Source organism: Lutra lutra, chromosome 11, assembly GCF_902655055.1.
Source record: "Lutra lutra chromosome 11, mLutLut1.2, whole genome shotgun sequence".
Lineage (NCBI taxonomy): Eukaryota > Metazoa > Chordata > Mammalia > Carnivora > Mustelidae > Lutra > Lutra lutra.
In genome coordinates this window covers 64094809-64122711 of record NC_062288.1, presented here as the reverse complement: position 1 = coordinate 64122711, position 27903 = coordinate 64094809, and the positions used below count along the sequence as shown (strand labels likewise).

At 44.1% G+C, this 27903-nt stretch overlaps 2 protein-coding genes across 3 annotated transcripts in view; one reads left to right on the top strand and one right to left on the bottom strand.

Moving 5' to 3' along the window:
- The window catches only part of FKBP9 (FKBP prolyl isomerase 9), a 39412-nt gene extending 28342 nt beyond the window's left edge, over nucleotides 1-11070 (bottom strand). For both annotated transcript variants that reach the window (XR_007121389.1, XM_047694222.1), the window contains exon 1: nucleotides 10673-11070. Coding sequence is in view for 1 of the 2 variants with exons in the window: in XM_047694222.1 (XP_047550178.1) it covers nucleotides 10673-10899 (227 nt within the window). In the remaining variant the exon portion in view is untranslated. The remainder of the gene's footprint in view (nucleotides 1-10672) is intronic.
- Nucleotides 11071-13144: 2074 nt separating this feature from the next.
- Nucleotides 13145-26781, top strand: LOC125080509 (translation initiation factor IF-2-like). The gene is made up of 5 exons (XM_047694374.1): nucleotides 13145-13184; nucleotides 14722-15291; nucleotides 19288-19318; nucleotides 20436-20565; nucleotides 26595-26781. The coding sequence occupies exons 1-5, from the start codon at nucleotides 13145-13147 to the stop codon at nucleotides 26634-26636; spliced, it is 813 nt and encodes a 270-aa protein (XP_047550330.1). The 3' UTR covers nucleotides 26637-26781.
- Nucleotides 26782-27903: the final 1122 nt, after the last annotated feature.

Below are 27903 nucleotides of genomic sequence, written 5' to 3'. Positions count from 1 at the left end.
AATATCCATGCTCTCATCCTTTTTAATGTCAAATTCTGCATCCAACAAGGGTTTGCCTATTAGGAGACTGTGCTAGGTGCTTTGGAGGATATAAAAAGTCCAAGGTGTGGATTATGCCTATTAAAAAAAAAAAAAAAAACTAGCAGAGATATCCAGAGAGTTTCAAACACTGTATTTACAAAAATAACTACAGGGCTTGGTTTATAATAATGAAACACTGAGAAGAACACAGAAATTTCAAAGGCATGGCACTGGTTGCATTTAAGGCAAGGACATACAATAAAATGCCCTATGGCCATTTAAAAATACCAGATTTATATCCATTGGCATAGAAGGACATCACAGTAACAGAGAAGTACGGGTTACAGAGCCACAGTATAAAATCATTCCATTTTGAATTTATATATAGATGCATGTGAAAAAATCCACTAGGTGATATATAAAACATTAACAATGATAATCTATGAGTAGAGGATTTCAGGTGGTTTAATTCTTTTTCTTTTCTTTTTTTTTTTAAAGATTTTTTTTATTTATTTGACAGATCACAAGTAGGCAGAGAGGCAGGCAGAGAGAGAGAGGAGGAGGAGGCAGGCTCCCTGCTGAGCAGAGAGCCCGATGCAGGACTTGATCCCAGGACCCTGGGATCATGACCTGAGCTGAAGGCAGAGGCTTTAACCACTGAGCCACCCAGACTCCCCCAAGTGGTTTAATTCTTAATTGATTATTCAAATGATCATATTTGATCATTTAATCAAATGATCAATAATTCAAAATGATCATTTTGAAATGATATTTCAAATATCATTTTTGAATGTAATATTCATGTAAGAAAATATTAAGAACTGGACGCCTGGGTGGCTCAGTGGGTTAAGCCACTGCCTTCAGCTCAGGTCGTCATCTCACGGTCCTAGGATGGAGTCCCACATCGGGCTCTCGGCTCGACAAGGAGCCTGCTTCCTCCTCTCTCTCTCTCTCTGCACCTACTTGTTATCTCTCTCTGTCAAATAAATAAATAAAATCTTTTTAAAAAATATTAAGAACTGTTGAGGGGCGCCTGGGTGGCTCAATTGGTTAAGTATCCCACTCTTGATTCTGGCTCAGGTCATGGTCTCAGGGTCATGGGAGGGAGTCCAGCATTGGGCTCTGTGCTCAGCCTGGAGTTTTCTTGAGATTGTCTCCCTCTCTCTCCCTCTGCCCCTCTACACCCATGCTCTCTCTCTCTCTGTCCCTCTCAAATAAATAAATAAAATCTAAAAAAAAAAAAAAAAAGAGTTGTTAGGATTGACTTCATTAGGATGTCCTGCCCTTCATTTGGCATATTACTTCTTCATTTTCCCTAATAAATAGCTTAGAAGAGCAGCACAGTCCACTTCACCACCCGTCAGGGCAGCTTCCTCAGACCTGCCCCTTTTTTTCTTCTACCTCCTAGTTTTACAATTCATTTTACTAGCCTTTTTTTTGCAGGGTCAGGGAAAAGAAAGCAAGACTCCAAGTTCAGGTCAGCAGGCCAGAGGACAAAAACACATGGTCAGCTTTGAGGCCAAGACAGCTTTACACCTCCACCCTCTACCTCCAGGGACAAACACCCGCCCCGTGGAATGCCAGCTCTTTCATTTCACTTAGCTGGGGACTTGCCATGCCCCCAACCACCATCCAACTGGTGGGTTTGTATTAATAATGAACCAGAACTGGAAGCTTCAAAGACATCCCAGGTACAAAGCATGTACAAACAGATACAATGCACTGCCTGGAAACCACTTCATAAATTAGTCTTCCATCCATGGAACCTGAATATAGTTCCCAAATTTAATACGAGTTTTTAATAAGAACTACCATTTAGAGAGTGTTTATTACGTGTCAGGCACAGCGGCAAACTAAGCTTTCCCACATGCTATCCCCATTTAATCATCACACAACACTTATGTCTACTTAGGTAGACGCTGCTACTTGGGATCCTTGGAGTCAAAGAATCTCCCAAGCTCATGACATCAGCCAAGGAGGAAAACACTAGAACCCACGTCCATCTGACCCTTCACCTCCTACTGCAGGGCCTTCCCCAGGTGGCATATAAAAACTGTTGGCTCCTTGCAATATTAATATCTTCATTTGACTGCCTAAGCAAAGTGCTAAAAACAAACAAAAATACGCCTTTCTGAAAGAAGAGTTTATAATTTACATATGTGAGAAACTAACAGTGCAAGACTAGTCTTATCTCCGGCTTAAAACTGACCATCTGGAAAAATAAAGTCGTTCTGAGTAAATCTGTGCTCATCAGCACAACTGGCACAAGTTCATAGGCAGTGTCAAGCCCAGAATTGGTTATGAAAATTATTTCCGCAAGCTCTGGAATAAGCACTTAATAGAGCCTGTCCCCATATCTGGCTGATTTACACCTTTTGCAGACGTCCCAGTTGAGGTCCTGCAAGGAACAGATGATACACCCAAACTAGGCAGCTCCAGGAAACTTTAATGAAGGGACTGTGTGCAAAGGAGGGTTCAGGGTGCAGAGAACACAGGGACAACATGGTATCTCTGGGGACAAGTAAGGAGTGTTATTGTCAAACCTGGGCTTGAAGGATCCAGGGACAGAGAAGGTTCAGGGCCACCTGACAGAGGCTTAGCTAGGACCCCCAGTCTAAGGACACAAATGGTGGAGACTCTACAGGTAGGGAGTCAAAGGAATAAATCTCTCCATGTCACTCTCCTTCCTCTGATCTCCTGCTGATGTCACACTGGCTGAACCCAACCGGAAGCCAGGTGACGAAACGGTCATCGATATAACCCATACTAAGTACCTGTATTTCATACAGCCTCACAGAGCAAAAAGTAAGTAGATCAGAAGAAGAGGGGACCTAGAAAGGCAAATGAAAATCATCTAGCACATGCAACAACCCCCTTTCCTCTCCATCAGCTTGTTTTTCTCCCCTGCTCATTCATTGCTCTAAAGTCTTTGATTGCTTCTACTTTCTCTTGCCCCGAGGCAGTGACGAGAGGTGCCTGCAGCAGCGCCCAAGGATGCTCTTCAAGTTTCCTGGCCCAAGGATCACTAAGACAGGAGACATCACATAAAACCCATCACATGCAAGTCATTAAACCATCTACTCATGAGCACGCATGACCTTGCGGCATATTTCTCAGGATGAGTAACCGCCTCTGTGCTGCATTCCTGAAGCATAAATTTCTAAGCCCAGAAGCTATTTCTTTTCTTTTCTTTAATATGACAGACAGAGATCACAAGTAGGCAGAGAGGCAGGCAGAGAGAGAGGGGGAAGCAGGCTCCCCACAGAGCAGAGAGCCTGATGTGGGGCTCGAACCCAGGACCCTGGGATCATGACCTGAGCCGAAAGCAGAGGCTTTAACCCATTGAGCCACCCAGGTGCCCCCAGAAGCTATTTCTAAACATAGGTTTCAATCTGCAGTGAGGATGAACTTTTAAAAGAACATACGTTGGGGCGCCTGGGTGGTTCAGTCGGTTAAGCGTCTGCTTCAGCTCAGGTCATCATCCCAGGGTCCTGGGATTGAGCCCTGCATGGGGCTCCCTGCTTGGTGGGAAGTCTGCCTGTCCCTTTTCCTCTGCCTCTCACCCCTGGCTCATGTTCTCTCTTGCTCATTCTCTCTCTTAAATAAATACAATCTTTAAAAAACAACGACATAAAAACACATGTCACGGGGAGCCTGGCTGGCTCAGTTGGAAAAGCATGCAACTCTTGATCTTGGGGTCATGAGTTCGAGCCCCATATTGGGTGTAGAGAGTATGTAAATAAATAAATAAATATTTAAAATAGATAAATAAAAATAAAAGAACATGTGTCAACTGAACATACTCTCTCCCTAGCGCCCCCAAAGCCCATTCCTTCCCTAAGTTCCTAGGCTCTGCTTCATTAAAAACAAACAAACACAAACAAACAAACAAAAACAACAGAAAAAACAAACGACTTAGGAAATCAGAGAGGAGACCATTGCTGTCAAGAGCTGGCAACAAAATTTTAGAAGACGGAATGGGAACAAAAGTGTAGGATCTGCTGTTGTAGGAAAGCAACGGAAGGGGACCTGGCCAAGGGTGGAGCCATGTGCCTCCCCAGTCTGCAGAGGTGCAAAGTGGAAGGTGGCAGCACAGAGGGAAGGAAGCCTGGAGCTTGAAAGTCTGCATCCAAAACAGCTATACCCCACTCCAAGCCCCTTCTCCTCCTGGCAGCTGGGCAAGTACAGTTCTAAGCTTTATGGAATTACTCACCTGATTTTTAAAACTTATATGCAAAAGTAATATAGGATACATCATTTAAAAATTAAATTAATTGTAAAACTTTGACAAAAACTTATATATGCTTATACTACTTGTGGCTGAGATTATTTTGATCTTGGATCCAGAAACAAAGGAACAATGGCCATTACAGAAGGAAGAGAAAACTGCCCTGCGGTTAGAACTGAAGTCCTGCTCAGCTAGGAGAGGACATGTCAGCTTGCTCTATATGCTAATTTTAGAATCAGTTCAGACAAATAAATGCTGAATATGATACTTTTCCCCCATTTTTATTGAGATATAATTGGCAAATAAAAATTACATCTGTTTAGAGGTGCCTGGGTGGCTCAGTGGGTTAAGCCTCTGCCTTTGGCTCAGGTCATGATCCCAGGGTCCTCAATCGAGCCCTCCATTGGGCTCTCTGCTCAGCGGGGAGTCTGCATCCTCCTCTCTCTCTGCCTGCCTCTCTACCTACTTGTGATCTCTGTCTGTCAAATAAAAAAATAAACCCTTAAAAAAAAAAAGATTTATCCTGTTAGTAAATTTCAAGTATAAATAAGGTATACTTAAATTTCAAGTATGTAGTACAGTATCATTGACTATATTCACGATGTTATACATGAGACTGAATTCCTTTTTTGAGCGTTAAAGAGACTGCCATATTTTGAGAATTCATAACAGGAGGGAAGCAAGAAAATAAAAAGCCAGCCCACTGGGCATGTTTTGGGTGCCTGAAAGTTGGCCCATTCTTGGGCCAGCTCAGATGACTGGCTCACTTGGGACCAGCCAGACAGGAGGACTGTGGTCCTGCCAGAGCCATCCATGAACGGGGTTGAAACATGCATGAAATTCACAAAAGCAGAAAGTTGCCTCCTAGCTGTTAGCCTTGCTCTGAGATGACCCAGGTAAGATTCAACACCCTCCTCTGGCTGAATTCTACCACTGAGCCTGAGCCCACCTGCAGACTTGAAAAATCTGACTTTTCTGCCTCCCAACTCTCTCCCCAGACCACATGCTCTCAAAGGTGACTCTGGGCTTCCCAGACCCAGAATAATGTTTGCCCAACATTATTTCCCCCAAACGGCCACTTCTACCAGCTGCTAAGGAGCCATGGCAGGGGAAAAAGACAAGCCCTTAATGAACTGGCAAAGTGTCTATCAGCTAACAGATGGAAAAATGAAGGACACTGCAATACAGGAAGAGAGAGAAGGTGAGGGAGAAGAGAGGAAGGAGTAAGAGTGAAGAGGTGGGAAACAAGAAAGAGCACGTCCACTCTTGCCTCCACAGAGGTTCAGACCCTGAAACGCAAGCAGTTGGCACGTTAAAATATCATTAAGAGAAAAACTTTGCAGAGCCAAGTGAAATCATTCCACGGCTATTGTAGTTTTTTTTTTCAGCAACTGCACAAGTTAAAATATTAGATCTCTATAAATCTTATTCTACACAAGTTCTCAGCCAGTAAAATCTAGCCAAATTAAATAATCACTGTAAATGCACAGTCGCTCACAATGACCCACAAATGAAAACTAAAAGCAATGACTTTAAGCCTTCACAGAGTGTTTCCTTGTTCTTTAAAAACAGGAGGCTTTAATATTTTATTTATGTATGTATTTATTTGAGAGAGAGAGCAAGTGAAAGCAGGGGGCGGGAGGAGGGGGGCAGAAATCCCAAGCAACCAGAGGGCTCCATCTTACGACCCATGAGATCATGAGCTGAGGTAAAACCAGGAGTCGGATGGTTAACTGACCAAGCCACTCAGGTGCCCCTGTGGGTGCATGGCCTCAAGAAACCCTAGTTTCGGGGCGCCTGGGTGGCTCAGTGGGTTGAAGCCTCTGCCTTCGGCTCGGGTCATGGTCCCAGGGTTCTGGGATGGAGCCCCGCATCGGGCTCTCTGCTCAGCGGGGAGCCTGCATCCTCCTCTCTCTCTGCCTGCCTCTCTGCCTACTTGTGATCTCTGTCTGTCGGGTAAATAGGTAAAATCTTTAAAAAAAAAAAAAAAAGAAAAGAAACCCTAGTTTCTTGAGAAACCTCCTGCCTGGATGTTAGGCTCTTTTCCTAAAGTCAATAGAGCCACATTGGGCTAACCCACAAACAGTAACTTCCCATTCATCACCTGGCTTTTCCATAGGAGGGCCGCTATTCTGATTCACACTTTAAAGGCTCCCTAAGTGAGCCTTGTCATGACCTGACCAGTCTCCTCGTCACCGCTTAACTTCTCCAGTCCAGCTTGACACCATCTGTACTGCGCCGAGCTCCCTGGCTCTTCTCAGAACCAATCCTGCAGAAGGGGAGAGGCTTAACCCCCCTTCCCTCAATAACCACCAGGTGCTAACGGTAGATACTCAACAAATATCTGTTGAATGAATAAATATATAAAATTAAGCAGACCTCTGTTAATAAGTCTTTGATTCTTTTAGAGCAATAGTTCTCAAAGTGTGGTCCTCAGTCTGGTAGCAAAAGCATCACCTGGAAACTTAGAAATGCAAATAAATTCTTAGGCCCCACCCAGACCTTCTGATTCAGGAGCTGGGTAGAACAAGCCCTCCAGCTGATTGTGATGCGTGTGGAGTTTGAACACCATTGTGTGAGAGCATCCCACCCAACAGGGCATGCGGTAGGCACAGAAAAATGTTTACTGAGCCTCAGGACCTTGAGGGTCTGCAGACAAGTCTGGAGGCTGTGAAGGAACTGACCAGATTATGGCTTTGCCTGCTAACTCCTAAAAAAGCTGAATCAGGAGTGGCTGACAAGGAGCTTGCAAGAGCTGGAGAGGGTGAGCAGGAGCCCCCTGGAAACTATAGCCTGGGAGCTCCTGTCTTCTTCAGTCTGGAGCAGCAGCCACAGAAGCATATTAACAAGCCCACAGAGGCTCCACTGCCAAGGGCTAGAGGGCTGGGCCTCCTGGCAAGTGCAAATGCTCATAAGCTGAAAAGATATTAACTGCTCCCAAGTGCCAGGCAGAGACGCAGGAAGAAAGTTCTAGGAAAAGAGGAGCCCTTTGTGGCTTATGGCTCTGGTCAGGGTGACAGCTATTTTCTTCTGAGTAAAACCTCCAAATAAGCACCCAGAACCCAAAATACCTTAGATTTATCCTCCCCTAAGCTTTTTGGGCAGGAATGGCAAAGTTGTGCCTTAATGCTTCATAAATTCCAAAAAAAATGGAAGCCCTAGAGAAAAACCCACACTGGTAGAACACCTACTGTGTGTCCTGCCCTTTCCACCCCGCTCTCCACACTGCAGCCACAGAAAAGTCTGATCTCTCACGCCCCTGATTAAAATTCTTCAATGGCTTTCCATTGTCCTAGACAAAGTCCAAATTCCATAGCCAGGAAAAAAGATCCTCAGAGTTGGGCCCAGCCTTCCTCTCCAGCCTCCTCTGGCCTCTCTTTTTTCCCTATCGACCACTCCTCAACTCTCACTCCAAACTCAGGCTGTAGTGAAGAGCTTTCACAGACCCCGAAACAACACTCCCACTGCCCACCAGCAGGCCTCTGTATCAGCTCTGCCCTCCACCAGCCACAGCCTTTCTTCCCTCCACAGCCCTCACCCCTCCACTCAGCTCTGGTCACTTTTTTTTTTTTTTTTTACTTTATTTTATTTTATTTAAGATTTATGTATTTATTTTAGAGAGACAGGAAGAGCATGAGCGAGAAGGGCAGAGGGAGAGAGAGAGAGAATCTCAAGCCGACTCCATGCTGACTGAGCGCAGTGGGGCTCCATCCCATGACCCTGACTGAGATCAGGGCTTGAGCCGAAACCAAGAGTCACCCACGTGCCCCAGCCCTGGTCGATTTTAATCATCTTCAGGTCTTAGCCTTGCAATCTTGGAATTTCATCCCGACCACTCTCTCTCTCTCTCACCAACCCCATGCAACACACAGTTTGAGCTTTCTGTGTGTTTCCATAGCTCTTTGACCTTCTTTCATTGTATATATGCATGGACTGTGGACCACAGAGTCTGGCTACAGAGTCTGGCCCTACGCCACTCAAGTTCAAAACCTCACTCTGCGACATAGCAGCCAACCCTTGAGCAAATTACTTGAACTTTCCAAGCCTCCGTTTCTTCATTTGCTGTCAAGTTACCTACTTCATTGTCTTGTGAGGTTAATGAATTTCTTTGAGATTAAATGAATTCATACATTGAAGGGTATATGGTAAGAACTGTGTGAACTCTACATGACAGACAAAAGTGTATACTATTATTCTTTCTGTATATATCACACGACACCATGGCCCGGACTACAAGCTGTAGGACAGTGAAGGACACTGTCTTCAGGGGCAGACACTACACACACATTTGCTGATTGGATGGATGGTAGTGCCTCCTTCTAATGTCTTCCATTGTCCCACACTGCCTCACAGTGGCTGCCATGACTAGAGAGAGGAAAAGTACCAGACAACTTGTTCTAGTGGGAATTATTAATTACCATCAGCACAAGCAGGAAATTCTTCACTATCTTCTAACTAAAGAAGCAGATGAAAGAAGATATACAAATGGCCAACTAACATATAAAAAGATGCTCAGCATCATTAGTCATTAGGAAAATGTGAACCAAAAGCACAGTGAGATACCACTTCATACCCCCCTAGGAAAGCGAGAATAAAAAAGAAAATTGCAGTTGTTGGGGGAGAATGTGGAGAACTAAGACACTCAACCATTGCCAGTGGGAGTATAAAATGATGAAGCCGCATTGGAAAACAGTTTGGCAGTTCCTCAAAAAGTTACACAGTCACCATAGGACCCAGCAAGTCCACTCCGAGGTATAGATCCAAAAGAAAGAAAAGCACATATCCACACAAAACCCTGTACACAAATGTTCATTGGCCGAAAAGTATAAGCAATACAAATGACCCACAACTGATGAATGGATAAACAATACACGTACAGTCATGCCATGGAATGTTACACACTATTAAAAAGGAATGGGGTACTGGTACATGCTACAACATGGATGAACCCTGAAAATATTATGCTGAAAGAAGCCAGATACAAATCAGTACAAATTATAGGATTCCATATAGAGATAGAAAGTAGATCAGTGGTTGCCTAGGGCTGGTGGGGAGGGGAGTGACCTAATGGGTCCAGCCTTTCTTTTTTGGAGTGATGAGAATGTCCTAGAATTAGACAGCGGTGATGGCTGCACAAATCTATGAATATAATAAAAACCACCAAATCGTATGCTTTAAATGGGTGAATTGTATGGTATGTGAATTATATCTCAGTAAAGCTGTTAAAAATAAAAAGAAGCAACATTAAAAAACAATAAAACAATAAAAACAAGCAACAACAGAAAGAAGGACCATTTTTAAGCACTTGCCTATGTACCAGTTTGCATGCTAAACTGCTTTTGTATATTCATTGTCTGAAACTCCAAAAAAGGCAAGAGAGGCTATAAGTATTTTTTTAAAAGATGACTTCTGGAATGAGCCTGCACAGCCTAGGGCAGAGGCTCAACAAATTGTTCTCTTTGCCTAGGCTGGTGATTCACTGAGAGAAGTGCAGGCACAGACCTGGGTTTGTAACAAAGCCTTGGGGAGGAGAGCGGACTGTAGCTGGAGAAAAAGGTCTCTTAACCCTAAAGCTCCACTGGAGAGAAGCTGCGAACAAGTTGGGAACAAGTACTGTGATCTCAGGACAGAGATGAGGGAGAGAATCCTGGGCATGGTTCAAGGCCCCAGGGCAAAGCTGAGTGACCTGCCCACACCCAGTGGCCAAATATGAAGGGAGGTAGTACCTTCGAGCACAGACCCTGACCTTGGACGGTCAGGGTTTTCAGTCGGACTCCATTTAAACAAGTTTCTTAGCCTCAGTGGCCTCAAGTGACCTCACTGGCAAAATAATGGTACCCACCTAAAAGATCTATTGTAAGAAATGAATGAGTTCATTGTACAGAAAGCACTTAGAACTATCCTGGCACATTGTAATAGCTCCATAAATGTTAACGGCTGCTATCATCAGCTCATCGTCACCATTACCACCAGCATCATCATCTACAGTGAGACGCATCATCTGATTCAACGAGCCTGTCTGTCTAAGGGCCAGGAAAGGGAGGTGGCAGACAGACATCAACATTTACTCTTGGGGTGGAGGTCTATTTGCAGAGGGGCCATTTTACACCAATTTCACGTTGTGTGAATGCGCCGGAAGGACAGGAAGTTCCAGCCTCTCTGCGCCAGGTCCTATCCAAAACTCCAGTCCCAGGCCGGCGGACCAGGGGAGCGTAAGGCTCGGTAGGCTCACCCCACCGCGGAGAGGTTTAGGGTGGCTGGGCTTTTGGGGAGAAGGAGGAGGAGGAGAAGGAGGAGCGCGGGGTTCGCGGGGCGGAGCTGGGGGAGGTCCGTCCGGAGGGAAAGGCCTGTCCGGAGAGAGAGAAGCGGGAGAGCGGACGCTGCTGCCTCAGAGGCCCGGGCCGGGCGTCCGGGGCGCGGTACCTGGAGTCGAACTTCTGGCCGTCGGGGAATGTCCCCACGTAGTGGTAACGCACGAAGTCGCCGCTGCGCACGGTGCGCGGGCACTCGTCGGGCACGAAGCGCCGCTCGATCTGCAGCTCCGTGTCGAGGCCCAGGCCCGCCACCGGCGCCGCCTGCCCCGTCACCCAGAGCAGTAGCAGCAGCAGCGGCGGCGGCGGGGGTCGCCAGCCCCGGGCCCTGAACGCCATCAGGGGCGTCGAGGAGAGCAGCGAGGGGCGGGCGCGGGGCGCGACGCGGAGCCGGCGAGGGCGTGCGGAACTCGGGCGGCGAGGGTCGGAGCTGGGCGCGCCGCGGCGTTTGCAAACGTGGAAAAGACTGCCGGCCCTCCTCGGGCGGCAGCCGCCACCCCCTCGCTCACCCCCCGCCTCCCACCCCCCCGGCCACATCCAGTGAGGGGAGGAGCCGCAGCCGCGCGCCAGGGCTGGCCTGCCGCGCCCGGCGCCGCCCGGGCCCTGCCCGGCCCTGCCCTGCCCTGCCCTGCCCTGCCCAGCGAGCGGGCCCGCCAGGGGAAGCCGGCTGGCAGCTTCAGAGGGAACCTGTCCTCGAGGGAGAAATCGTGAACTCCTCGGGACGGGGCTTTGGCCCAAAGTTGAAAAAGGAAAAGCGTTTACCAACCAGGCCAACTCGCGGGCCTCCGCCTGTCCCTGGAGACTCTCCAGATTTAGCGCCACCAGAGGCTCCTACGTGGCCGCGGATCGAATTACTTCTGGCTGCTTTGAGTAGAGAGGGAAACTTAGATTATTATGTTTTTTTTTAACTTAGTTACAAGAATGAATTCTACATGAAAAAGACTGAAAACATTCTTCAGGGGGTTTTGTTTTTTGTTTTTGTTTTCAGGATAATACTTAAAGAGAAAGGGAGAGGCGTGTATTCTGAAACTCCCCTGATAGCTTCCAGAGAGGGTTTTAAGTTACTGTGACTGTTCCCCAAGCCTTTAGTGGATGGACTGTGAGCTCGTACTTAATAGCAAAGTAATAGCAAAGATTGAGCATGGTCCCACACACGTGACTAAGCTAGGTAGGACTTCACAGTAAAGATCCAGAAACCCCAAGAAATTCTTTTGAGTACTTAAACGAATTCTTAGCTTAGAATTGGTTGTTCTTACTTATTAAAATTTTAAACTAATGAAAGCAAATCACCAAGGCTTTCTCAGCTTTTCTGGGAAGCAAACTATCCCGATACTAAAACCTGGCAAACACGGGGAGAGAGAGAAAAACTGGGCACCAATCTAATTTATAAATATAACTACAAAAATAATAAAATGTGAGCAAATTTGTTTGTTTTTATGCGGAAAGGCGTTTTTATTATAGCATGGGACAGGACCCATAGGTAGAAAGAACTGCTGGTCAAGATTCTTATAATTGCGGGGCCCCTGGGTGGCTCAGTGGGTTAAGCCGCTGCCTTCGGCTCAGGTCATGATCTCGGAGCCTGGGATCGAGCCCCGCATCGGGCTCTCTGCTCTCTCGGGGAGCCTGCTTCCTCCTCTCTCTCTGCCTGCCTCTCTGCCTGCTTGTGATCTCTCTGTCAAATAAAAACAAAACAAAACAAAACAAAAAGATTCTTATAATTGCAAGTGAGAGAAACCCAACTCACCTGGTTGCTGCATAGAAGTATATCCTAAGGTTTTCAGATTATTTGATGGTTTGCTATAAGGTCACTGGTTTTGGTTGGAGAACATCTGGTGTTTTTTTTTCCTTTTATCTTTTCCTTCTTCTTTCTTCTTCCTTCTTTTCTTTTACTTTAGGGGCATAGCTTGGTCAACAACAAAGCCTTTTGAGGATGGGAGGAACAATTCTGGTTCAGCCTGGTTGATCTGAGACCCTTAGATTTACTTTGGTTTGCACTGTGGAGTCGTCCGACTTGGGTTTGGGGTGGTTAGGCACTGGAGTCTGGCCAGGCATCCCTCTGTTTATTGAATCTCAACGTTTCTTCATGTGATTTCTCCTCATGAGTTAATTTGGGCTTCCTCACAGTATGGTGGCTTCAGGGCAGTGGAACAGCTTACATTCCTGAAGGCTTTAGGAGGAAATATTTCAAGAGAACAATGTGGAAGCTATACGATCTTTTCTGATCTAATCTTAAAAATAATGAGGCATCACTTCCTAGTAATGAAAGTAATTGTCCATTACTTTCTACTGGTTACAATAAAATCACTAAGGTTGGTCTAGATTCAAGGAAAGAGGAATAGAGCCCACCTCTCTATGGGAGGAGTATCAAGATCATTCGTAGAAAACAAATGAGAGAGATTATTGCAGGCGACTTGGATAATGCCATTTGCCACAATAACTAAAGTCATAAGATATTAGATTACAAATTGCAATGTCAAGTTACTAATTTACAGGAGGAGACCCACCGTTCCACTCACCCCAATACTCAGATCTGAGAAAAACAGCATTCTCCTCATATTAGGATCTGGTATAACACACTTTCAGGATGGTGCTGGGTGAGAATGGAATCAGAGCACAGAGGCTTGGTGAGTCTTGAAAGGTATTTCCCTTAAGATGGGGCCAAATTTTCCAGTATTATTTACTACAACCAAGATATGGAAACAACATGTGTCCATCTATAGATGAATGGATAAAGAAGTGAAATATTATTCAGCCATAAAAAGGAATGAAATCTTGCCATTTTTGACAACATGAATGGGCATAGAAGGTATTAGGCTAAGTGCAATAAGTCAGACAGAAAAAGACAATACCATGATTTCACTAATGTGGAAACTAGAAGAAAAAACAAAGCAATAGAAACAGTTTCATAGAGAACAAATTGGTGGATGCTACAGGGGTGGAGGGGGGAAATGTGTGAGATAGGTGAAGGGGATTAAGAGGCACGAACTTCCAGCTATAAAATAAATAAGTCACAAGGAAGAAAAATGCATCACAGGGAATATAGTCAATCATACTGTTGTAACTTTGCATGGTGACAGATGGTAACTACACATATCAAGGTAAACATTTCTTAATGTATATAAATGTTGAATCATTATGTTGTATACCTGAAACTAATACTGTATGTCAACTACACTTCAATTAAAGAAGAAAAGATGGGGCGAGGGTTGGTCAAATTTATGCCTCATTCTCAGTGGTGCATATTTCTCTAGTGTTCAGAACACTCATGTGTTTATATAATTTGTGTCTTCAGCACACAATGCTGGACAAACACCATCTATATTTTTCCCAGGTTCCCCTTTTTTAGATTCTATAGACCATCTTGTTTCTGTAATACAATTAAGTCACACTTTTTGTTTCTCAATCATATCTTAGACTATGTTCTCCTTGACTAGATGAAAACATCTTGCAAGACATTTACAGGCCACTTATTGGCCCAACAACTGGATTGGTTCATGCAACAGTTACCTTTCAGAGGGAAACCTGATTTCCAAACTCTGGAACACTTCAGTGTAACATGTGTTTCTGTTCATAGTCTTTGTGTTGGTTCATTTGGATTTTTTCTAATAAATATGAAGGAGCTCCTTGTATATTTTAAGTATTACATATTGAACGCCACATTTGAGGGGAATATTCCCTATCCTGTTAACTTTTACTTCTTTTGTGGTTTCTTCCATTATGTTAAAGCAAAATACTGAGCGGAACTTCACAGATCAGATGCATTTACAAAATACAACCTAGTTAAGCACTTTAACAATTCGCAGCCTGGCTCCATGACTTCTATTGCTGCATCCTTGGGCATGTTATTTAACTCTCTCGGCCTCTTTATCTATAAAATAAGAGTAATACATACGGGTAATAACAGCGCTTAGTAAGTTTTTAAAAGATTAAATCAACTTTTCTTACTGGCTCAGCTCAGTGACGAGCACATAAAAAGCGCTCAGTGTCTATAGCCTTCCGTGCAGCACCCAAACCTTGTCTAGATAGACTGCAGGCTGGCTCTGTCTTAACCAAGCGCTGGAAAATCAGAGAATTTCTCTGAGGTGTCTTGCTTTCTTCAAAGCTGGGTGAATCCCAGCACCAAGTAGCAGCAGCCAGTGTCTAGCCAGGGGGGCTGCAAAGCCTCCCGGTTCTGGTCCCCGGGTCCTCCCAGGGGAGGGGCGCGCGCGAGGGGGCGGGGCTCCCCGGCTGTCCCGCAGGCCTCCACCGCCCCGCTCGCGGCCGCCGCCAGGGGGCGCGCTCCGACCCCGGTCGGCCTAGCGGCGGGGCCCGGGAGCTCCCAGCGCGGACTTGGGGCCCTTACACGGGAGGCGGCGGGGAGGCCTGACGGGAGGCGGGGACCACGAGGCCTCGGCGGGGACAGCGGGCCCTACCCGGGCGGGCGGCAAGAGGGAGCACTGCGGGGTCGGCCGGCCGCGGCGCGGAGTAAGTGCCGTCTTCGCCGCCTCAGCCGCCTGAGGTGCGCCGCCGGGCCACCTCAGCCGCGCGGGCCGCGATGTCGTCCCGGCCGGGGCGCGACGATGCCAGGGCCGGGGGCGTGCGGCGGCCGCGGGAGCCGGCCGAGCAGGAGCTGCAGCGGCGCCGGGAGCAGAAGCGGCGGCGGCACGACGCGCAGCAGCTGCAGCAGCTCAAGCACCTGGAGTCCTTGTGAGTCCCCGCCGCCCCCGCTCCTCCGAGAGGCGCTGGGTCGCGGTGAGCCGGGGGCGCGGGAGACTGGGTTCCCGGGGACCCGTGCGGCGCTGGCGCCCGGACTTGCAGTCGTGCCTCTGCGGGGAGGGAAGGGCCGTTCCCCCGGCGCGCCGAGCGGCCTGGCCGGGCAGGAGAGCTCGGGCTTTATTCCCCGCCCGAGGTCGTGCGGCACTTCGTGGTCGCTGGGTGGGGAACTGGGGACTGAACACGCGGCAGGTGCGGTGAGCGCTGCGGTCCTGCCCTTTCAGGGTGGTGGGTTCACGGGGCCCGCCGGGCACGGGATAAACCCCCCATTCTCTTCATCTGCCGCTGAGAAGGGAAGAGAACACGCCGTCCTCTACCGTTAGTGCGGTGGGGAGGGGAGGGCTGAAGAGTGGGGTGACGGACCTGTCCCTAAAGATCCCAAAGATGGAAGAGTGGGGACTTGTTCTCTTTAGCCCTGGGGGCTTTTACCAGCAAGAAGGGTGGGGGCTACAAAGAGGCCAATTCCAGCTCAGCCAAAAGAATTAGGACCAGAGTCTCCTGGGGTTGCTGGTCAGCATGGCCTGACCGAAAGGGGCGCGGTGCGCCCCCAGCTCCAGCGGGATCCGGGAGAGAGTCTGGAAGCCGCGGGAGGAGGGCGGGTTGTCAAGGAGACTGAAACCTCAGGTGGGAGGTGGATTCATGACCTTCCAGTTCTTTTCTGTGATTCTGTCCTTCTGTAGTTAGCAGGCTGACTTGTAAGATTGGTGCTCACGGAGTTCTTCCATACATACTTCGATTCTGTTTCAGGCACTTGCCTTACCTAAGCTAAGATGATGATGTAAGGAAAAGTCCTCAAAGGACTCAGATTCTTTATAATTAACCTGGGAGCTTTGACACAAAATGCATTGCACTGTTGGAGGCTGGCCTGCTCTTTTCAGTGTGACCCTTGAGCCATCAACTACCTTCCTTTATATTTGTGAGAACAGTTGTAAACGGGATTTTTTAGGGAATGTGATTGCTAAAGATTTCACAATGTGTAGTTCCATCACACTCCTTTTCATCTTGGCAATAACAATTACATATTTTTCAGGAATTTGGATTTCCATTTAATTGGCCATATGTTGTTTTTGTACAACTCCTGTGGCTCATAGGATGTATTACTGGATTATTGGATTCATAGACTACTACCAAACTCCCTTTGGTCTCTGTGTATAAACCATGGCATCAGTATTTTAAATGAATGGCTGCAGATGAACTATATCATTTCTCCAATTTGTGCAGATTTCCATTGTTCTCCTAGATTATGCCACCATGTTGTGTTGGAAAATGTTTTAAGCATTTGCTTTGGGAAATCACTGTACCACACCTAAGAAGCTAAATCTGTTCGTGCCTAGTTGTTTACTATGTAATCTTCATGGGGCAGATCCTCCTCTGCTCAGAAAAATTCCAGATTAGAGACTCATGGCATTTGTCATTTACTCCCTGCCAAGTTGTTTTCTTCCACCTCTGTTGCCCCAGATCTTGGCCTCTGTGATGCTAGTGCTCCAGTCTAGAGGTGCCTCATAAGGTTCTTGAGAGCATGGACTTGTCTTCAACAAAGGACTGAAGCCAGCATTGTGAAGTGTGTGGGATAAGTCAATTGCCGAAAGTACACAGTGAGAATGAATCGTAATTCAAACTCAAGGTTTTTACCTCCAAAGCCCATGAGGTTTCTACCCTGCCTCACTTTCCTTCTGCACGATTCACATTAACACTGATTTAAAACTGAAAAATTCTCCTGCTAGAATTCTACTTACTCCAAGAAGTAAGAATATTTCTTTGTATCAGGACAATTATAAAGATGTATTGTCATTTCTGAGAGCAGTTTTATTTTATTTTATTTTATTTTATTTTATTTTATTTTATTTTATTTTATTTTATTTTATTTGTCAGAGAGAGAGTGTGTGTGTACGTGCACAAGCAGGGGGGGCAGCAGGCAGAAAAAGAAGCAGGGCCCCCGCTGAGCAAGGACCCTGGGATCGTGATCTGAGTTGAAGGCAGATGCCTAACCAACTGAGCCACCCAGGTATCCTGAGAGCAGTTTTCATTTTATATGTTTTTTGGATTTAACTAGTTATATCCTTATGCCCTTAGTTCTCCCTTCTAGTACCTAACAACATGCCTAGCACAGTATTTGATTACTTCTACAAGGAGTAAGTTTTTATATGGAATCTTTAATACTACCTGAATATCAAATTTAGTTTTGCCTATTGTACCTGCTCCTTTTTTCTAGTAGGAAAATATCAAGTTAGTTAGGGCTAGAATGGAGGTTATTTTCCTCAAACTATTACAGAAATAGCATTGATTATTAAAACAGAAATCTAGCATATATAACTCTATAGCAGATATGAACTCCTAATAGCATATTTTTGGCTCCATTTTTCTTTCTTAGTCCCAAGTTACCTTGGTTTTTCTTTCAGAAATATATTAACCTGTGTTTATACCGACAGAGCTGTAATGTAGTTACCACTGATTTCATTTTCTTTTGCAATTAAAAAGCATTTTGCAGGTTAATGCATGTAGATTTGAATAGAATGAAAAACAAAGATCTCTTCCATTTATTATCCTTAGTTCCTGTCTCTAGGGGCAAGCATGTAATTAGTTTCTTTGCTATCCTTTAGAGGTACCTAAAAGGTATGTATCTGTGTGGCCATATATAGTCTCTTTCTTCCTATGCACACAAATAGACGCTTACCAAATACATTGTTTTGTTCCATGTCTCCTCCCCCCACCTTTTTTTTTTTTTTAATTTAAACTGTTATGGAGCTTGCCCCCATGTCAATATATAATTCACTTTTTAAAGATTTATTGATGTGTATCTGTTCATAAATGTAAATCTGTTCATTATAGAACACCTAATTACTCACCCTTGCTTCACCATCTGGGTGCAGCAATGTTGAATCTCTCACATTTCCAAGTTTCTAGAATCTTTTCACAATTTTAAGCCAGCTGCTATGCTCAGATGTCCTCAGTAAAATGTTCTTTGTGGGGGTGCTAAATGGACCCAGGATGTTTGGTTATCACGTTTCTTTTTTTCATTCTTATTTTCCTTCATGGTCCCATAGGCATTCACAGTTAAAAGCCAAATAAACACCCACGTGGTGTATGTTCTAGCTAGAAGTGGGTCAGCACTGAAAAGTGAACACGAGCATTTGGTACTAATTATCCAGATTTGGAGTCCAGAAGCCTTTTGGGGCAATTCCGGCAGAGTAATGGGAAGTGAAAATGAATTGGTTGCATAGGCATGTTGTATATGTTCCCTTGGCGGGGGTGGTCTGAGAGCTCAAAGGAAAAGTCCATTCCCTGCTTACTCTAGCAGCATTCTTGTTGAATGCTGCCTGTCATCAGGCACCGGGCAAGGATCCTGGACCCTGGGTCCAGTGAGGCTATCAGAGAGCTGAGGAGCAGATGGCTCGCTCTGCAGGCAGGGTGGTGGGCAGGATTTGAACCAGGATCTGCAAGGAAATGGGAGAGGAAGCCTCTAGGACAGATCAACTCCATTTCCTTCCCTTCCAACGGGCCCTCCTGCCTCCCCCGCTCATGCTACCCCCAACCAAGTTAGAAAAGACTTCTCAACCTCCTCCCCCATGCGCCTCTTCAGTGTTGAGTAAATGGATGTTATGCTAGGTAAATAACCTGACAGCTGTGACAGTTTGGAACCATGATTAGCTCACAGGTCTTCTTCTTTGACATTCCCCCTGCAATCTCTTGCTTTCTCTTGAACAATAAAGTCACTGTGCTCCGACACCTCAGTGAATTATTCCCTCAGTGAATTTCAGCTCTGGATCTCTCTGCAGGACGTGGCATAGCATCAGTTCATTTATATGGGATCTCTGACTGCTGGGCATATTTTATTAACTGCTTTCGATTTAATGTACTTTTAAGGTTTTACTAAAAATATCCTTTTTATTTTGGCCTGCAGTTGCTTTTTGCTCACTAAAATGTGTTACATTCCTGTTAACATGATTGATGATGTTTTTTTCTTTTCATTTCTAGTTATGAAAAACCTCCTCCTGGGCTTATCAAGGTCAGTGTGAAGTTTGTGCCTTTGGTCATCCTCTTAGACATATTTGACTCAGTGCTCAGGCTCAGTAACTTGTTATGAAAACCTGTTGCATGTGATTTTGAACGTCCTTTTATGGAACCCTGCTTCTTCCTGCAGATGCCAGTCGGTTCATACACTTTGTGCTTTCCGTGTCCAGCCTGTGCCTTTGTAGAAATGTAATCAGCCGTGTGCCTGTTCCCTAAGAAACGGTGGCAGGCCCACATGTTCCTCAGTGATCAGTCCCCTTCTCCCTCCCTCTCTCTCGCTGTGGCTGCATCTTCTCACAGCTGTGCTCCTTCTCTGACTTGCTGCTGGTTTCCTGAGTATCATTAGCTCAGAGAACAGTAGTCTCTGGGGAAACTGGAAGGTCTTCTGGTCCGGCCCCTGGTGCAGGACACCCCCCTACCCACCTCCACCCCTGGCAGCACCTGGCCCTAGAGTCCAGTCTCTCTGCGGGAGGGAGACCTAGAGGGCTCGATGGAGGCCAGAACAGCTTTCTGCTTGCTCATGTTCAGTGAAAAGAAAAGATTGTTACAAAACCTTCTTCCATTATAAATTTAATATTCATGGGAACTGAAAACAATCAGATGGTTAAAAAAAAAAAAAGCACCTTAAATTGTGTAACGAAGTTACTTGGTGGTAAAACACACTTCATATACAGCAGGTGTGAGATTGTAAAATGTAACAGTGGTTTCCAAGGGATAATAATTGTTTTTAGTTTAACATGTTATTTTTATTATTTCAGAAAATCTTGTTTAATTCTATACTTTGCTTTATTCCACAAGGCCTTTAAGGTAGCAGAAAAGTTTGTGATCTGAATCTAATTTTTGTGATCTAGAATCAGGATTTGGAGCTCACAAATCATTCTTAAATGAACGATACTAGTAATATAATTTTTAATCATTTTCATGATATAGTTCTTCTGGTTTTTTCTGTCAGGTATAATTTGTCTTTCTTTCTAGTATTTGAGAGGGTGACTTAGGATGACATGGGCATGTCCAGCCCATGAGAGAGCCAGGCAGTGCTGTGTTCTGAAGCAGGTAGGAGAGAATTCCTGGGCTTTTTTGCCATGTTGTGTACACGCTGTTTCCTTTTTTAGGAAGATGAGACTAAGCCGGAAGACTGTATACCAGATGTACCAGGCAACGAACATGCCAAGGAATTTCTGGCTCACACACCAACCAAAGGACTTTGGATGCCACTGGGGAAAGAAGTCAAAGTTATGCAGTGTGAGCACGGGAGAGTTGCAAGTAACACTCCTCCATACACGCAAGTTATACACCATGATTTATAAAGCGTGTTTACTTTTTTTTTGTTGTTATTTAATTTGTTGTCACCGCAGATATTCCGTAGTAGAAATGCCAGGAAGGACAAGGGATGTATTGGAAGGCAGGTCCCTTTGGGTCTTGCATCATCATTCACCACCACACTCCCGCATCAAAGTCAGTGTTAAGGTTTCATCCATGTAACTTGAGAGGAGCTGTGGGCCCCAGAGGGTGGGTCCACAACAGTGTGTTGTTCATGCATACCCCCACCCTACCAGGGCCACAACACTTTTCATCTAGCATAAGATGGTATTTGAAGAAAGGGTACTGCTGCCTTTTAAAGACATTTGTTTGTCCAAAGATTCTTCATACACATAATTAAAATAGTTTCCAGTCTCTTTTCTCCATTTCCATTTATAGATTTTTTTTACTTGGTTATTTTGATATTTATCTTTATATGTCTAAGTTCACATATGTATTGATTTTTCAGGTTTAGCTGTTATTTGTTGACATTGTACAATGGAAGATGAGAATTTAGCTCTCTCCTGGTCCTACCACACACATCTACCCTTATTATATCACATCTTCCCCAAAATGGTTTTTTCATAATTTTGGTTAGATAAGTCTTTGATGTTTATTTCATTATGATAATATCCAGAGCTGAATCATATAGTAAACTGATTACTTTTCATGTCATGCATCCTGAAGACTTCCCTCCTTTCCCCTGGATTAATGGTTGTCTTGTTTTTTGGTATTTGTGTGTGCATGTGTGGTTTTGTTTTATTCTGTTATTGTTTTTGGCTTCCATGTACTGATTTTTACTCAAATTGTTCTAAAGGTTCAATCTTAAGACCTTCACATGCTTAAGGCATTCTATTAATTTCATCCACTGACAATGGTTGCTTCCATGCTTGTCATCCAGAGATCTCCCTTCACTTTGGGTTTTGAATAGAATGTTTGCGTCCCTCTACAAATTCATATGTTGAAGCCCTAATCCCCAGTGGGATGGTATTTGGAGATGGGGTCTTTGGGTAGTATTAGGATTAGATGAAGTGATGAGGATGGCTCTGATGATGTGATTAATTCCTCTTAAGAAGAGAACAGAGAGCTTGTCTCCAGTGTGTGGACACGCTATGAGAGGACATAGCTGTCTACAAGTCAGTAGAGTAATCATCAGAAAACAACCTTGTTGGCATCCAAATTGTAGATTTCCAGTGTCCAGCACTGTGAGAAAATAAATTCCTATTGTGTAAGTGACCCAGTCTATATTTTGTTAGGGGGACCCGGAACTAAGACCATCATTCTGCAGTTTCCCTTAGCTTATTTCCTCTGTTGAATCTTCTTTTTCCTGTATGTTGAGTCATCTTTTTTGTTATGATCTCTTGTTATGTTGGAGCCAAGACCATTAAATGGGGAAAGAACAGTCTTTCTTTAAAAAAAAAAAAAAAAAAAAAAAACAGTTATTCCCATGCAAAAGAATGAGTTGGACCCTTATCTAATACCATATACAAAATTTAACCTTAAGTGGATCAAAGACAAGTGTAAGACCTAAAACTATAAAGTCTCTTAGAAGAAAACATAGGGCAAAGCTGTAGAAAATTGGATTTGGCAGTGATTTCTTGGATCAAACACCAAAGGTACAAGCAACAACCAAAAAAAGGGACAAATTTGACTTCAAAATTTTGTGAATAAAAACATTATCAATAGAATAAAAAGGCAGCTTTCAGAATTGGAGAAAATATTTGCAAATCATATCTGATAAAGGATTATATCTATAATATATAGAGAACTCCTAAAAACAATGAAGAGACAGTCTTATTAAAATTTGGTAAAGGACTTGAATAGACATTTCTCTAAAGAAGGTATATAGATATCCAGTAAGCTCATGAAACGATTCTCAGTATCAGTAATCATTAAGGAAATACAAATCAAATCTACAGCGAAATATCACCTCGCACCCATTAGGATGGGTACTAATCAAAAAAACAGAATGTAACAGATGTTGGCACATGGGCACAGCCTTCTAGCTTCCCAGGATTGTGTCAGAATTTTTGAAAGCCCTCTATGGACATCCCACTCCCCAGATCTTTTACATTTTTAGCTGGGTTCCTGTTTATCAAATGATATCACAGCCATTGGCAACTGTGATGTTAAACAGTATTTCAACAAATATCCTGAGGGATTGGGCTTTAGGAAAAGCTGTATGACTGGTTACATAGCAACAACATGCTGTCAGTGTGGCTCTATGCTCTGGGATTAGGTTTTTTTGGGGGGCTCGTAATCTGGTTTTACTCCCTTGAGGGTTCAGGACTCTTGCTTTTCATAGCTGTCATGGTTGCAAGGCTGTTGGTTTTTAAGATTATTGTGGAGATCAGGAGAGAGGGCTGGGAGTAGGTCTGGTTAAAATGCCAGAAATCCTGCTGTTCTTACCAAACTTCACTAGCTTTTCTTGAATGGATGCTCCTCAGATTGTGGCAAACCATTGGTTAATTTCTAGAGTTTCAAATAAGTTGATTTGGGCAAGTTTACAACTATTTCCAGTGCTTTTATGGAGGTTGTCACTTGGGCATTCTTGAAGTGCTTCCTGGCTTGTTCCTTTTGAAAAGAATCCTCTTCATTGTTATTTTTATGGGATGTCAGGATGAGAATGAAAGCAAGTAAAAATGTGTTTAGTTTGTCATCTTTACTTGGAAATCTACAGGTTTGTGGGGGTTTTTTGTTTGTTTTTTTAAGTTTGAAAACCACTGCTCTATTTTATGAGGTGGTTACTTACATTATTTATTTTAGAGAATGGGAATGAGCATGGTTAAGTGGGGGAAGAGAGGGGCAGAAGGAGAAAATCTTGAAGCAGACTACCTGCTAGCCTGGAGCCCTACCCAAGGCTTGATCTTACAATACATGAGCTCATGACCTGAGCCAAAACCAAGAGTCGGATGCTTAACAGACTGTACCACTCATGTGCCTCCATTTCAATTACCATTTTATTGTTATTTGCATTGACTTGGAAAATAAGTGTCTGGATTGGGACCAGAGCCAGTTTTACTCACTTCTGATTTTCAAGGGCCTGAAGGGGACATGATGATGTGTTGATATGGTCATATAATTTTGTGAAATTTGCCAAGGCAAGATATTTTTTTTTCCTAAAGAACCCCCGCCATAATTTAAACTCAGGCCCCACAAAATTTTGACTCATCCCAAATAGGATAAAAGACACATGTACATGTACATCCTTTCGTTGATTTTACTGATTGTGGTGTTATCTAGAACAGTGGTTCTCAAACTTTAATATGTCTATGAATCACCAACTAATCTTAAAATTCTTGTGTGTTTCTGCATTTGGGTCTAACACTATGCATTTCTAACAGTCTCCCGTATGTTGCTGATTTTGCTTGCCCATGACTGCATTTTGAATAACAAGAATCACCTTTCCTTTAACAGTAACAGAATTTTGAACACCAAGAATTTTGGTTTGAAGGAGTATAATCCTTCTTTCCTGAACTTTAAATGTTTGGGGAGTTAAAGACAGGGACAGCTCAGAGGCAATCAACAAAGAATCTCCAGATTTCATTCTTTTTTAATGGTTTCCTGCATCCACCCCTCAAAATTAAAAGGGAACATCCCTTCTCTTTCACTTCATACTTTGAGTACTTGTCAGCACGGAGCAAACCTGGCTGATCTTACTCCTGCTTCCTGCTTCCTGACTTCCTTGGTTGGAGTTCCTTAATGTCCAAAAACAGGGTCTCACTTAGCTCACCACTCATATGACTTCCTGATTGCCTCAAATCCAGATGGTTTTGAGAGGATGAAAACAGGTGAGGGAAGTAACAAGGATCTCACCCAATCCTGATTTGTTCACCCCTTCATTTTTCCCACATTAATGCCTGATGCCAAGGCTGTAGTCACTGAAATTCCATGAAGGTGTGCGTTTCCCTCTTTTGCCCAGGAATGTGTGTGTGCTTTTCCTTATTATGCCTCCTCCCAGTTCCTCATCAGGGCCGTCTTCTTCTAATAATAAACCTTTTTTTTTTTTTAAGAAATAGATTTTTTTTTTAAGATTTTATTTAATTTGTTAGAGAGAGAGAGAGCACGAGCACAAGCAGAGTGGCAGGCAGAGGCAGAGGGAGAAGCAGGCTCTCCACTGAGCAAGGAGCCCAATGTGGGGCTCAATCTCAGGACGCTGGGATCATGACCTGAGCCAAAGGCAGCCGCTTAACCAACTGAGCCACCCAGGCGTCCCAATAATAAACCTTTTTACAAAGGACAGGTTCACCTATTCAGCAGGTGAGGCTATATTAGAGTGCTAATGGAATTAACATTGAAAGATAATTTCTGATTTGTTTTAATTAAAGGTGAGGGATATTTTTTTTTATTTTTTTTAAAGATTTTTATTTATTTATTTGACGGAGAGAGATCACAAGTAGACGGAGAGGAAGGCAGAGAGAGAGAGAGAGAGAGGGAAGCAGGCTTCTTGCTGAGCAGAGAGCCCGACGTGGGACTCGATCCCAGGACCCTGAGATCATGACCTGAGCCGAAGGCAGCGGCTTAACCCACTGAGCCACCCAGGCGCCCTCCGGGTGAGGGATATTTTTGTAGTTATTTACTCAATCAGAGAAAGACGCTATTTGCTCTAGTGTCTAAAATTGTAAATGAGAATCAGAGTCTCTTGATGAATAGAAGAGACCTCCCCTTTGAAAAATACTATAAGCTACAGCCTAAAAACAATTTCACTCTATAGTACTTTTACATTGGATTACTTAATACCTATCTGGTGAGGTGATATTTATTCCTAAAGCTACATGAATAAAGATTGTTTGGGGAAGCATTTAGTTTCCCTTTATTTCCTAGGATCTTACATGGTTTATTCACTCATTGCATTTGCTTTTAGAATTGGAGTTAGAATTGGAGTTGTCAACTATTTGGAAGGCAGGAGTCATCACAGAAAAGGCCAGTGGGTAGGGAACCTGCAGGCCAGCCTCATTCCACTTGGGTTAGCTTAAAGCAGTGGGCTTGGTCCTGCCTGCTCACACCTGATAGTTGATGTTGACAGTTGTAACTTAGTTTATCTTCTCCAGTGTCTTTACGGAGCTGAGCTATTCTTAAAAATTATCCTTAGATTGGGGCGCCTGGGTGGCTCAGTGGGTTAAGCCACTGCCTTCGGCTCAGGTCATGATCCCAGGTCCTGGGTTTGAGCCCCACATCGGGCTTTCTGCTCAGCAGGGAGCCTGCTTCCTCCTCTCTTTCTGCCTGCCTCTCTGCTTACTTGTGATTTCTCTCTGTCAAATAAATAAATAAAATCTTTAAAAAAAAAAAATTATCCTTAGACCTGAATAAAGATAGAATGAAGAAAGTGGAGGGTTTGATTTTCTCCAACTGGTTACATGGAGTTCTGATTGTTAAAAAGATAATCTAGATTATCAAGTGGCCAACTTGAGTGATTGTGAGTGGTTGGGGGGTGCTGATGAAGTAAGGGAAGCATTTGTTTGTTTGTTTGTTTGTTTTAATATTTCTTTTTTTTTTTAAGATTTTATTTATTTATTTGACAGAGATCACAAGTAGGCAGAGAGGCAGGCAGAGAGAGAGGAGGAAGCAGGATCCCTGCCGAGCAGAGAGCCCTATGCCGGACTTGATCCCAGGACCCCAAGATCATGACCTGAGCCAAAGGCAGAGGCTTTAACCCAACTGAGCCACCCAGGCACCCCAGGAAGCATCTGTTTAAAGTTATGTAGCAAGGACTGGAAAAACATGCAGAAATATTTAGGACAGTGAAAAAAATACAGAATGTCTTATACACTGGGTACAGTCCTATCAAAGAGGCACCAGTGTGGACAAGAATGGGGAAAACATGGATAAGAATGGGGAAAAATAAAAATACTATGAATAAGGTGGTTATTCATGATTTTTTTTTACCTTCACTGCTGCTCTTATATAATTTTTATTTACCTTTTTTTTTTTTTTGAGTTAAATATGTTCTTTGGTTAATCTTCTATGTGTAGGATACAGCAGTTGAAACAGTTACTAGAGGATTCTACCTCTGATGAGAATGGGAGCAGCTCCAGTTCCTCAGCAAGTAAAGAGAAACACAAGAAAAAGAAGAAGAAAGAAAAGCATAAGAAAAGGAAGAAGGAAAAGAAAAAGAAGAAGAAGAAACAAAAGCATAAGTCTTCCAAGTCAAATGAGAGTTCAGACTCGGACTGAACAACAACTCGAATGTTCAACATTCTCTTCTCCCTAATCAGACACTGCGGCCAAAGACCAGAGGCGCGCAATCCAGGAGGACTAGGAGAGCGGGGTATTTGGTGTCCCACATGTGAATTCTCACCTGCCTTCCAGCAGAGATGTGACCACAGGAGGGTGAGTTGTACTTTCCCAGGCGCTAGCTCTGGACAGTGGCTGATATCAGGCAGGAGAGCTTTATCCAGTGTCGTCCTCCCGCTGATCCCTGCAGTTTGTGATTCCTTCAAGCTGCCTCTGCCAGGGAGTCGGGACCGAGGGAATGAGTCTCAGGACGCTCCAGGTGCTGCTGCAGACTTTCCTCCCCAGGGCGCTACTTAGTTCCCAGAGACTTCAGGTTTGATTTTTCTCTGTATGCGAGGATAATAAAAGCTCATTATTTTATTTATTTTATTTATTTAGAAAATATTCATTATTTTCTATATATTCATTATAAGGTTTGTTTAATGAGGAAAAATCCTCTTCTCTCTCCCAGCCACTCAGTTCCCTTCCACCATGGCTAATGTTACCAATTTCTTGTGAAGTCATCCAGAAATATTTTTATATCATGGAAAAAATGTTTTCTCTCTTTTTAACATACTATAAACATTTGTCTGCACCATTTCTTTTTCATTTTTTAACTGAACAATACAAAGCATATTGGGCCTTCCTGCACTCAAAAGATCCCTGTTCATAAACCCCTGGCATGATTGCTTGAGATTTTTTTTTTTATAGTGAGATACACTGTAATAACATTGAAAAATCATGTATTTAACTTGCTTACGTCTTATTGCTATTTTCCCATGACTATTATTATTTCCATAATAATAGATTCAGAAAAATTATAATGGTATAGAGATTATTATACTAGGTCAGCTACCCACATCCCCATATACATCTTCATCCCGTTGGCTAAGCACAGCCCACCTGGGAACTTGTCCCTTTGACTGCGCTGCAGCTGAGGAAGCTCAGTAGGTTGGGTAGGCCTGTAACTTGGGGATGGTGTCTGTTCTTTGCCAAGCCAAAGCAGAGCCAGATCTTGCTCATGAGCAAGTGTCCTTCCCTCACCATCGTCTGTTGCTGCTTTCATCA

Bases quoted from the DNA above. Each gene is read 5' to 3' on its own strand.
- LOC125080509 (XM_047694374.1), top strand. From the start codon at position 13,145: ATGGTGCTGGGTGAGAATGGAATCAGAGCACAGAGGCTTG. The intron at 19,319-20,435 runs GTCAGTGTGAAG...TTCCTTTTTTAG, and splicing joins CTCCTCCTGGGCTTATCAAG to GAAGATGAGACTAAGCCGGA. The intron at 20,566-26,594 runs GTGAGCACGGGA...TTCTATGTGTAG, and splicing joins AGAAGTCAAAGTTATGCAGT to GATACAGCAGTTGAAACAGT.